General features: G+C 38.7%; 1 protein-coding gene across 7 annotated transcripts in view; it reads left to right on the forward strand.

Moving 5' to 3' along the window:
• Positions 1–12,204, forward strand: part of cdc14b (cell division cycle 14B) — a 28,070-nt gene extending 15,866 nt beyond the window's left edge. For 2 of the 7 annotated variants that reach the window (XM_057831653.1, XM_057831655.1), the window contains exons 10-16: positions 655–817; positions 909–1,003; positions 6,708–6,749; positions 6,837–6,962; positions 8,460–8,610; positions 9,043–9,108; positions 10,302–12,204. In XM_057831653.1, the coding sequence (XP_057687636.1) occupies positions 655–817; positions 909–1,003; positions 6,708–6,749; positions 6,837–6,962; positions 8,460–8,610; positions 9,043–9,066 (601 nt within the window). In that variant the 3' untranslated portion in view covers positions 9,067–9,108; positions 10,302–12,204. The other 5 variants (XM_057831654.1, XM_057831656.1, XR_009062723.1 and 2 more) reach the window with 5 other exon arrangements.
• The last annotated feature ends 365 nt before the right edge of the window (positions 12,205–12,569 follow it).

The following is a 12,569-nucleotide window of genomic DNA, read 5'->3' on the forward strand; positions in this document are numbered from 1 at the left end:
CTCTCCCGTTCGCCATCTGTGTTGTTGTAGAGACGACTTTCGGCGCGCAAGAGTGACGTTACTCGTTAAGAACACGTCACGCAAATAAACAAATCTGATTGAACGGTTAATTTAGTACTTGTTCGAGAGGCCGTTAATGGGCTGGGTCCCAGACTATTCCTCACAGTGTTTGAAAAATACAGGGAGAATAGTCTGGCAGTGCCAGGCAACCGGGAGACAGCAGACAGGAGAGAAATGTGTGGCTGCATCTGAGCCGAAATAACGCTGTTTTAAATGGATTTTTTTCAAATCGGTCTGTCGGATTAAAAAAAGACCGATATATGTCAAATTTCCTAATATCGACGCAGATAATCGGCCTATCTCTAATATAAATGTATAATTTGTTCTAAATGATAATGTTTATAATGTAATAAAATCATTTTCTGTGTGAGTGTAGCATAACTTCACATATAGCTGACATATTGTTCGTTCGTTTTTTTTTTTTTTTTTGACAGTAAAGTAGTTGGGAGTAAATCATCAGTGCATCTTTTGGGTGCAGCCAAGCTTCGCACTCTATTGTATTGCAAGGCACAATCAGACAACTATTTAGTCTAATTAGTAGAATTAATTTCTATACACATCTCTAATAATAGATGTTCTTGTGTTTTTGGTCAGGAAACAAAATAGTCTATGGGCAGAGGGAGACATTTTCCGGGAGAAAATGATAAATGAAAGAAAGAATGGTAAACTAGCTGTGACCAGAATACTCTCTGGAGTGGACGACATAACCATTAATGGCAGCAATAAGAACAGGGCACCCAAGAAAGAGATGGAACTGGTATGTTTTTGTTATTACCATTTATTTCTAATATAAATAGGTCACTTCATCTGCTATTCTTAACTGTATGTTTTTACCTGCAAATTTGCAGTATAGCGACGATGAGGACCGGAATGGCTTGACACAGGGTGACAAACTGCGAGCCTTGAAGAGCAAGAGGCAGCCAAGATCCTCAAGCTCATTATCGTAAGTACTAAGACAGACTGCTACTCATCGAGTCCCAACCTCAATCAATTCGAATGCGATTATTTTGCAGTCAAAAATTTGATTTTCCTCCTGAAGAGAGCAGTGTCAGTGTCATGTTTGATTATTTAAGAGCATTATGACAGCAATATTTTTTAGGTTTGAAGCATGCCATCTTATCATACAGCAGCTACTTGATGAGCTTGGGCGCCTGTTGTATTCTTGAAATACACATTTGGTTCTTTTGAGTAAATAGCATTCAGGTCTGGTAGGAATGTACGTCAGTTTATATTGTCTTAGCTGTCTGGAAAGTAGGTGTTAAAAAGAGTATCGAGGTGTTTTTAGGCACATGGGATTTTTGCTGTGGCAGTCAACTCAGTAGAAGGCTGGAGACTGAGTGTAAATAACACGTTTTAAAATCAGTTTGTATATCGATTTTCTGTTTGCACTTGGTAGTCAACCAGTCCAGTGAGTAGCTAACCTCTCATCATAGTCAGCTGCAGGTTTCCTCCCAACACTGTAGTCGCAAACGTTTAAAGTCTTGTCCTGATCAATACCCCCAAATGAACACCTTGTGATCGATTGACTAAAGGTTCTACTTGATGTAGCATAAGATCTTTGGAAAAGCAATGAGCAGACAATTAAATGGACTCTACCCTGTGTATAAACTAATGCCCTTTTCTAAATATGCCCATTATAACCTGTGGTTGACTGGCGACTGCCAATCTTCCCTTGTGGCTCTGTTGTCCCCATGCCAGGCAGGGGATATTTCTCTGCTGTGGCCTCACAGGCGCGGTCTGGCCAGTGTGTTGCCTGTCGTTTAAAAGATAGCTGAGAGGGTGTTGGTGTGGACAGGAATGAAATGTATGAAGGTTTGAAGGAGGTAAGAGCATGCCCCTTCCCATTTAAAGCTCGATCCTCATTCTGTTGGAATGGATGGCTTTTTTCCCCCCTTTGGCTAAGCTGCAACATGGATATGCAACCAGTAGATGTACTACATTTACTCCTGCCTGCCATCGACTTTCTGTTCTTGCAGTACTTGCTAACAGCATTGGCAAGCGTCACTGCAGCATACCAAACTTAAATGTTCGGTGCTTAGATTTCAGTGATTAAATGCAATGGGGGAGCAGTTTTTCCACAAAATTCCTGTTTTCATCCTATCATACAGGATGTCCCCTGATCATCATTTACCAGAGTGGATTCTAAATCCTCACATCTCTGAAGGAATAATAAGGCCCAGTTAAAACTTTGAGAGTAAGGATAAATCTTTAAAAGAGCCCTCAATATTTGTATCACCTTTTTTTGGTTCACTAAATTTCACTCACATACATGGATGAAGACTGCTCGTTTCCTGTTCGAACTGGTGCGTAGGTCTTTTGAGGCTTTTTGTGTGTCATGTCATGGTATTTCTGCCCAACTTTAAAGCAGTTTTTGGAACGGGTGTTTGATCTTTTTTTTTTTCAGCTTTTCCAGTGGGTCCAGCTGGTCTTGTTTTGAGTGATCGTCTTCATAACATCTTAAATCTGGGCGGAATATTACTTCTAAATTAGGGTATTTTGCTTAAATTTGACTTGGTGCAAGTGTATTTTTTTATGTGGTATAACTTTTTAAAAACAATTTTTGTTTCATTTTATGATTATTATTCTTCTGGCTTTATTTTTAATACATGTGTCTGACCAAATTCTGCGCCACACGTAAATCCTGTTAGTGGTATGGTAAAGCACATATCAGCTGATAGAAAAATATGTAAGACAGTAAAATTCAGTGCAAATATAGTGTACTTGCAAGTCAACTGATATTGTGCGCCCCATAAATAGTTAAGGGTTATGCTTGCAGTGAAAAAAAAAAGGCAGCCTTGCCTAAAATCCATACATTTTCACCAAAGGCACACACATGCAATCATTGGGCAATTTTATTGGAGCAATTCTAGGAGGGTCTGTGCAACATCTGCAGCTGAAATATGATAATACTTAAGATTGCGCTGAGTGTATCAAAATCAAACGGGGAAAAAAATAATACCCAAGTTATTTAAAGTTTTTTTTTCGGACTTGATACTTATTTCAGTGTGGCCTGAGGACTCCATAGTACTCATACTGTGTTAAACAGTCAGTGTTGTGCTGGGATCAAATGTCCTTCCACAAGGGGGGACACACTAAAGCAGGGTGGAGATTTTCATGCACATTAGGCCCAGTGACTTATTAGTGTTGCCATCCAACCATCTAACCTTCAGCTGATCTTTAACCATCTTGCTTCACTGCTTAACATTGAAGAGCATGTCAAATTCCACTGCAAATAATGTAAAAGCACCTTTTCTGCCTTTTTCCCCCTTCCAAGCATGGCAACAGGCACGACATCCTCGGACATGCACGCTCATACATGCCTCGTAGATGTCTTTTATCTGTCGTTGTCTAATATTCACTAAATGTTGGGCAGGGTTCACATGGTTTTCCTGTTTTTTTTTGTTGTTGTTGTTGCTGCTGCTGTTTTACTGAGACTGGATCACTCCAAGCATAACGTCAATGCTCAGTCTTCATAAGCACTCACCTGAAACAACTTTGCATATACAATTTCAGTGTATTAGGGGGGAAAAAAAGATTTCTGATGCGGCAGATCTCATTAAAATGTGTAGGCGTAACAACCCTTTTGGTCAATGTATCAGTATTTATTTATTTGTATATTTAGAAAATCAAAACATGCATAATAGATTGCAATACTAAAAGAGGCTCAAGCAATATGCACAGCAAACATTAAGAAATCCACAAATACGTGAGTCGCAGACTGCAAATACTGTAGTTTCGACAGTCATCAATAGTTCAATGCTGGTACATGCAAAGCTCAAGACCTCACTAAAAGTGTTTACATTTTAAATCTAAGGGATAGCCACTCCAGCCAATAACTACAGCAATTCATCTCAGTTTTAGGTTTTAACATTTTCCATTAACCCAGAACTACAAAGCTGTGGGAAAACTCTGGCTAGCCAAACGAGCTACTCATGTCACGAACAACTTGTTACTTGGATAACTTTAGAATTACTAAAGCATGATACGTAATTTGCGCAACTTAGAATAATTGAAGAGAATGAGAGGGCATCAATGACTACGGCGTAGTTATTTTTTTTCAATATAATTTAACTGCTGACCGTAATTTAACGCGCCACCTTACTCCAAATGCCAAAGTGCGACGTGCATGGCGTCCATTAAATTTTCCAACCACGAGCCTGTGATTGAACTTTTTAGCTGTGATTTAGCTTTTTTTCTTTACAATTATATTTTTTATTTGTTCAGCAGTAGAGATGTCCCTGATCCCATCACGTGATCGGAAATTTGGCCCAATCACATCATTTTTATAAAATCTGAATCGTAAAGTTTTTTAAATAATTATTTTTATGTATTAACTCATAGGCTCTGCCATTAACGGCACTAGATGTCCAATCTATTTTGACTGGAAGGGCTCGAGGCAATTGATTGCTCCCACGCCCTCTGACAAATTGGATAGGACACCTATCGCCGTCAGTGACTGTGATAACATGATCAATCAATGCCAGGCTTCCCAGTTCAAATAAATTTAGCGTGTATCGCTGTCATCGGCAGTGAATAAGCGGAGTGCTACAAGCAACAAAATAGGTAAATTGATATAACAATTAGGGACGTCCCCAATTCAATCGCGTAATCAGAAATCAGGCCTCAGCATGACACTTTTGAAAATCAATCACTTGGCAAAGATCGTGTTTTAAAGTTTTTAAATGTAAGGGCTAAAAAGAAAAGATGTGCAAGCATATTGTCAAAAGGAACAAAAAATGTTTTGTACTGTGCAACATTTTTAGGAGATTCGAATCGGGCAGTGTTAAGATTTTTTTTTTTTTTTTTTGGCTACAAAGCAACAACATTAAATCGGACAAAGATATTGTTAAAAGAACAAAAAATGTTTTGTAATGAATAAATTAATGATTGCTGAGGTATCGGATCGGTACTCTATCAGCAAATCCCCCAAATCAGATGACTTGAACTCGGCTGCAAAAATATGTGATTAGGACAATCACAGCAGTATTGAGCAGTATTGTTTTAGATTTTGGCCATTTCTCAATATAAAAATGATCAGCCAATTTAGCAGGAAATTAATGAAACAAAAAATTGTTCAGCTCAAATTCAGTATCTTCTGAGAATGACCATTGATTTATTGATCCAGCCCCATTGTAAAAGAGCATCGGAAACCTTGTGACTCGCCCAGTCGTCTCTTGTCTCTCCCTTTTTTATTATTTCCTCCTTTGTTTTTTTTCTGTTTGCTCTTTATGAATTGTCCTCCTTCTAGATGGCTGGTAGCCATGCTGCTATCGTCCCTGTGTAGCCTTGCCCTGTGGTGGATTGTGTATGGCTTCCCTTCTTCCATCCTGCATTTCTGTATAGACGGGTTAGGATTTCAATGAGTTCCACCGGCCTGTGAACCCCCTCAAATAATGTGTGCTGACACCCACTCTGGATCTATCACTGAGAATGCTGTAAGTGAGCCCCCTCTAACATCCAACCTAAGGCAGACGCATGTTCAACAACAACTTATTCTTTTGCTGTTTCACCAATAAAACGTCTTGCTAAAGTGGGGTACACACTAGAATTTTACCCCAAAAAAAAAAAAAAAAAAGTGTATACTGTACTGTACCGTATTTTTCGGACTACAAGTCGCACAGGAGTATAAGTCGCATTTTGGGGGACATTTACTTGATAAAATCCAACAAATAGAACAGATCTGTCATCTTGAAAGGCAATTTAATATTAAAATACAATAGAGAGCAACATGCTGAATAAGTCTACAGTGCATGAACAACGAAATGCGAATATACTGTCCTCACCAGGACGCTACGGCTCGGTCCTGGCTATACAGCAAGCTAAACTCCCAAATGATGACGCTTGACGTTCGTATAATTTGCGGAATCAATTTCGTCCTCGATACCAAACAGGTTCGCATCAACGTAAATAAATGATAATTAGGTGCTGTTACAGCAATGACACAAACGGCTAGCATGCGTTCGCTAGCATTAGCACATCGTTCAAACAACCACACAACTGGCTTTAAGTGTCTGATCGCGGGTTGAAAACATACAACAACAACAGAAAAGATGATACACACAGGCGTTGCCTTTTTAGAGATATTTTACAAGCATAAACAATGAGCGTAGGTTCGCAGCCATGTTTCTCTCTTGCTAACTCGCCCACTCACTCAAGCTGCGTAGCTGTCAGTCTTCTGGCGTGTGAGCGGTCTTATTCACGGAAACAAGTGCGAGTGCACCCTCACGTGGGCGTGAAAGCGCCACAAACTAAAAGCATGCATTTCAATATAAAAAAGTCAATAATACAATTGAACATACATTGCCAAAGGCAGAACGCGAACATGGCCATAACTATTAAGAGTTATTCAGATAACTATGGCATAAAGAACATGCTAAAGTTTACCAAACCATCAGTGTCACTCCAAAACACCAAAATAACATGTGAAATTATATCATAATGTGTTAATACTTTCACATATAAGTCGCTCCTGAGTATATGTCGCAACCCCAGCCAAACTATGAAAAAAACTGCGACTTATAGTCCGAAAAATACGGTACTTCTTACCAGTATCTAGTATTGTTGCCATGACAATACGTGGCTGCATCTGAGCCGAAATAATGCAGTTTTAAACCATTAGAAATTATGTTAATCATGTGTTTTCACAGGCAAGAAGAGAATAAGATTCACACCAGGTCAGCATCTCTTAAGTAAGCTTTGCTCTATGTCTATCCTCACCCTGCATCTGCTAATAACCCAATGTAAAACGTGGAAGCAATGACTAATCTCCTTTGCAGTAAGACCGTCCTTCAGGCCAGTGTACAAAGCTGCAAGACTGGTTTCAATTCATTGGCTCTGTCTGACCACTCAGACAGCAGGAAGAGGACCAGAACCTCATTGCCAGCAAGTGGAATGGCATGCAGGTAAAAAGCAACTGTGACACCTTGCTCACACCTACATGGTAGAATTTTTAAGCCATGTCTACTAGGGTATTTCCCCATTTCTCACCTTGTTATTATTATTATTGTCAAAAACTTTTTTTTTTGCGGTGCACAGTTTGATCAAAACACTGTTCGGCTCTACAGTGGTACCTCTACTTACGATATTGTTTCCGGAAAATAGTCTCATAACCTGAAAATTCTGTAATTAGAGAAGCGTTTTCAATGTAAATGACTAATCCGTTCCAAGCACTACTGGAATGCCACACTAAATTCTATAATCGGGGTAAAACCGTAATGAAACAACAGCCAAACACCTTTGAATCATTTAATATACCTAACCGTTAATACCTGTAATGTAGTAGGTAATAGAACATAATACAAAGGAAAAATGAAGAAAAAAAACCTTAGCTTTCAAGTGAGGAGATGTCTTTCACGAGATCGAAAATGGCGTTGGCTTTGTGGCAAACTAGTCTCGGCGATTGCCTTTTTCCTTAAATCAAGAGAACCCTGTCCATCTCATCAAAAAACGCGAGACTTGTGCTCTTTTGCCGAAGACATCAAGCCCACTATACAAACAACAAAGTCGCGCCTGTGCACGTCATCATACTGCGACACCCACATTTAAATGTCATCAACACAAGGGCAATAGGAGAGTAGAATCTCGTGAGAAACATTATAGGAAAGATTATGATCAGTTGGGTAGCAGGATTTTAATGGCGTGACATTTAAAAGCTGGAAGTACATACGTATCGTTTACAGTACTGTACTTTTGGCTCTCGTATCCTGAAATTTCTTACGTAACAAGAGGCTATATTTTCTCATTGAGGCGTGCCGTAACCTGAAAATTGTATAGACGTTCGTAAGTAGAGGTACCACTGTACTTATCTCAAATTTGGTGGGGTTGGTTTTCCGTTCCAAGTAGTACTATGAAAATGTGAAAACCACTAGCAGTGAACGCATTAATTGGAATATGAGAGGCTAAGAAAATGAAGAAAGTCTCCTTTGTTTACTTGTAAGCAGAAAACAACCAGGACACTGATATTGTTGGTATCTGATTAAAGGGTGCCAAAACACATTAGCAACACATTTATCAATCGTCTACGTATTTACGAGTGCAATTTCCATGTTTTCCAGTTTTGTTTGATAGACCCAATAGTGTTTCACCTATGCAAGAGTAAATCGTAATTTTTATACAAAATCAATTATAGGCCATAAATATCAAACAAAAAGGGTAGTAAGCATCCCTCTTTGTGCCACATAATTGCACGCCATCCATATCCTTGAAACATTACATGTTTCAAGGATATGCTATGAAACAAAACATCCTGTTCCCTTCATCAGACAATATCAAGGCAACAAATTAAACTTCATAACAAACTGAATCAAACAGTAGCATGAGAAATGTATTGTGAACAAGGCAAGGCAGATGCTATAGCCATTCATGGTCCGTAACCTAATGCCATCCCCTCTCTCTACCAGCTCCATTTATCGCACCCCACGGGTTGGCTCCCTAGGCAACTTGCATGTAGTGGCCGGCGAGCAGGAACCGGTGTGTTGTGTGCCGTGTGACGGCCATAGAGACGCAGCCAACACATGCACTGCTGTCAACTTAAACATGGCGCACTTGCAGGCAAGCTCTCCCCAGCCCACATGGATCATCACAGTCACACCAACACAATGCCTTTCCCTTAAACAAGCTGACATTAAACTGCTAGTTCCAGTTGGGTTTGGGCAGCAGTTGGATAATTGGATTAATGTCAAATTTTAGATACACAAGTACATTCTCACTTATATCTCACTTTTTTGGTGTATTTTTGACTGGGCTGCTGCAACATCCAACTAAGGAGCTGAAATGATCTTTCCTGCTAAATCATTCTCAAGTCTGCCTGCACTTTATTTCAATGGCAATGCTTGCATGTCCTCCAAAGACGAGTTGTTTGGAGTATGACTGGCTATAGCTTACCTTGCCTGTTAATGTCACTACTCTGCATAATCCTCTCTGTTCTTGCTTTTAATGGCATTTCTCGTTTTTCTGCCTTTTTTTCCGATTTACATACAACAGACCTGCTACCTCCAGAGGACGTAAAGCTCGCCGCACTTTGCAATCTGAGCGATTTTCTAAACTATGGTATCACATACTTACCATCTTACCAAATGCTTTTAAAGATCCCCTTTCATTAAAACATTTTTTCCTCACAATGCATAACAGGTTAAAATGTGTGACCAGTTTTAAATTTGAAATTTATGTAATTTGATTGCAAACACCTGTGCAAATGGGCAGATTTGAATTCAGTGACAATATGACATAGGATTGTTGCCCATTATTGAAGCATTTGCATATTTGGTGCTTCTAACAGACTCCCTCACCTCAGAAGCAAACATCACACAAATGCATTTGTTTTAAACAAGCAAGACTCAGAAACCCTACAGCCGCCAGCAGGCCATAGAAATATAAAATGTGTCATAGAATAGAATAGAAAGTTATTTTCATTGCACAGAGTATGAGATTACAACAATACTTAAGTTTTTATCCTTTCCGTATCATGCATACGCTAAGGGTCTGGTTGATCATGCACACCAGGCTGACGGGAATGTCACAAGACTGGAAGTAGACAAAAATACAAGAATCTAGTTCAAATGACCTAAGACTGCCCAGCTCCCTAAATGTAGGCCATCATCAGCCCAGAAAAATCATAAGCACACCCAAAGTGTTTGCATTCCCTCTACTGGCAAACTGGGAACTGAAAGTCAACAATAAGACCACAATTACTGAGCCCTGAGATATAAAAAAAATAATAATTAGGTTCGAGGATCAATACATTTAAATCCCTAAAATATACCTACCAAACTGTCTCCCTAAGAAGGCTGCTCAATGCACACTATAGTCTGCTACGACTCCACCAACAGCCTGCTGAATATAACATTGAAGAATTGGCATCACTTGCAGTTTGTTGCCAAAACATGCGCGGGCAACAGCATCACACATTCGAGTGGGCACGATCCAACATGGTTCCACAAGGAATTTCGTTACGAATGTTTGACTGCCACAAGCCAGTTATCGTTGAAATGCTGCATTTCACATACTATAGTGCAAAAAGTCCACTCTAGTCACCAGGTGCCAAGCAACAGAATTAGAACAAGGCTTACATATCAAATATAATGAGAAATATAGCAGTCTCAGCTGCCCAATATTTTAGACCACATAAAAAAACTATTAAATTGGTGGAAGGGGATCTTTTAAGTCTTTGCAACATGAAACTGATAAAACAAATTTATTCCAAGTGTCTTCCTCCATCAATGTTGCCTTTCTGTTCTTTACAGTCACTCCCTACCTAAAGCAAGAGTTCCTTTACTCCGGTGAGTCTGTGGATGACGAAATCCTGAAGTTTGACTTTTGATTTCAAGAACATTTTACAACCCACTGGGTACAACATAGAATTTAAAAAAACATGTGGCCTTTGTCTTTAAAGTTCAGTGTTAATATATTTAACCAATGGCCCTCTTCAGATTCTGCAATTTTCCTAACCTACTTGTATATGCTACCTTTCCTTAATCTTTGTCGGATAACGTCATGGGTTGAAGTTCATATGCAAAGGTGCTTTGCTTCCTTTCTATCTCAAAAGGACAGAAGTCACATTGAATTCAACTTAACATGTCATTACAGTTGTCATTGCGCATCGGCAAGTATTGACTGTGATCGCTACTTATTTCTATATTTTATCCCTAGTTTTGTTTTTACACTTTTTCCTTTCATGATCTTTACATTACACATTTTTAGACATATTTGTTCACATTTTTATCATTCTAAAAGACTCATTGATGCAGGTTTATAATGTACAGCCACTGACGAAAAGTGTGGAATCACCATTCCCGTTGCACGTTCACGCAGTTTTTTTGTGGACAAGAAAATAAACGGACACGACAAAACTTGAATCATTTTAAAATAGAAACCTGCTACATTTAAACACAAGAAATTTTAACATTTACTCCATGACCAAGCATGGGGATTATCACTCAATTCTGAGGATAAATATATGGAATCTCCCTATTTTGGGGAGGGGGGGGGGGGGGGTCGAATGATCAAGCAAACAATACTTTGTTGCAATACCTCAGGCTTTGATAACAGCTCAAGACATGAGTGACAAACAGGGCTCTTCACTCAGTTTGAAGTCGTCTATTCTGCTTACCTTTAACAACTTTCACATTTAGTTTGTACTTGATCCAGATTTTAGATGGCTAAGTGAACAACCAACTTCTTTGCTAACACTACACGATTTACCTAATGAGGTCTGACAAAACTCTTGTTTCATTTGACATCTTATGTTGGGAGTCATGATTCAGGACAAATTGGTGCAAAAGCCCACCAAAAAGTGAGACCTGTTATCTTAACTGCAGACCAATGAGGTAATCCAGATGTTACTTGGGGGAATTTTACAGGATTATGCCCCCCCCCCACAGCTTGATCTTAAAGTGATTACCACAGTTTTTTCACCATTTTTTTTTTTTTAAACTTTACTAAAACCAGAAAGTTGCCATTTGAAAACAATTTGGGTCATGTCAATTTCTGCCTTTTTTCAATATAAAGTCTGGTGACTCCACAATTTTGGCCAAAAAGTAACGACCTGTATTTTATCCCTAAAAATTGACAATGAAACACTCCCGTGTCATAAAATTCAGCAGCTGTCTGTCATTTCAAATATTGCGGACAATATATCTCCTTTTGTCAAGGCTGAGCAACCTATATAAAAAGGTAAAATCTTGCCTCCAGGCACCTTTCCTGAGCATTTCTAGAATTCAAACACTATCCACAGGGTACTTCTGGGTCATCTCACTCAGATCTGGGACAAAAGTATCCACAGTGGGCCATTGTTGTCTCATGTTCTGATTGTTATGTGCTGAAAAAGACTGAACATCCAACTAGAAATTCAACTTGTTTTATTTAGCCTGAATGTCCATTTTTAATGTACTAGTTATCTTTACATTACTATTTACTTCTCATGTGTTTTTGTAGTTCATGATTGTAAATATTTACTTACCTAAAAAAAAAATTGTAAATATTTTATTACATTTTAATCATGTAAAGCTGCCCTAATGGGACTTTTGATTTATTCTCTATAGTAATATTGAATTGAAGTATATGCTGTATATTAACTTTTTAATTAAATCGATTTTTAACAATGACCTTGCTTTGAATTTTTACTTATGTACCTACACAAATTTTCTAAAACGGCAGTACTTCAAGCTTTTAAGCACCCCCCTCGCAAAAAAAAAAAAAAAAGGGGGGGGGGGCTTGGGGGTTGGGGCATTTCAGTCAGTTCTATTGAAGTAGGACAGCATCTAGTGAAAATTTAACCCAATTCTTTAAAAGTGTGATAACATGGGGTTTTGTAAGAGATACTGTATTATATCCAATAATTTGATGTTACTACTTTTAATATTGAAATTTCATGAAAACCTATTACTTTGAGAATGAAATGACACCTACTGTGTTCAACAACTCAAGTCCAGGAAGATACAGTATCTGCCATCTTTAGGTGCAAAGTAGTAACTACATGATGCACCATATTTGCAGCTCTGGCTTGTTAAAAG

The sequence above is a fragment of the Corythoichthys intestinalis genome, chromosome 3 (assembly GCF_030265065.1).
Source record: "Corythoichthys intestinalis isolate RoL2023-P3 chromosome 3, ASM3026506v1, whole genome shotgun sequence".
NCBI classification, from domain to species: Eukaryota; Metazoa; Chordata; class Actinopteri; order Syngnathiformes; family Syngnathidae; genus Corythoichthys; species Corythoichthys intestinalis.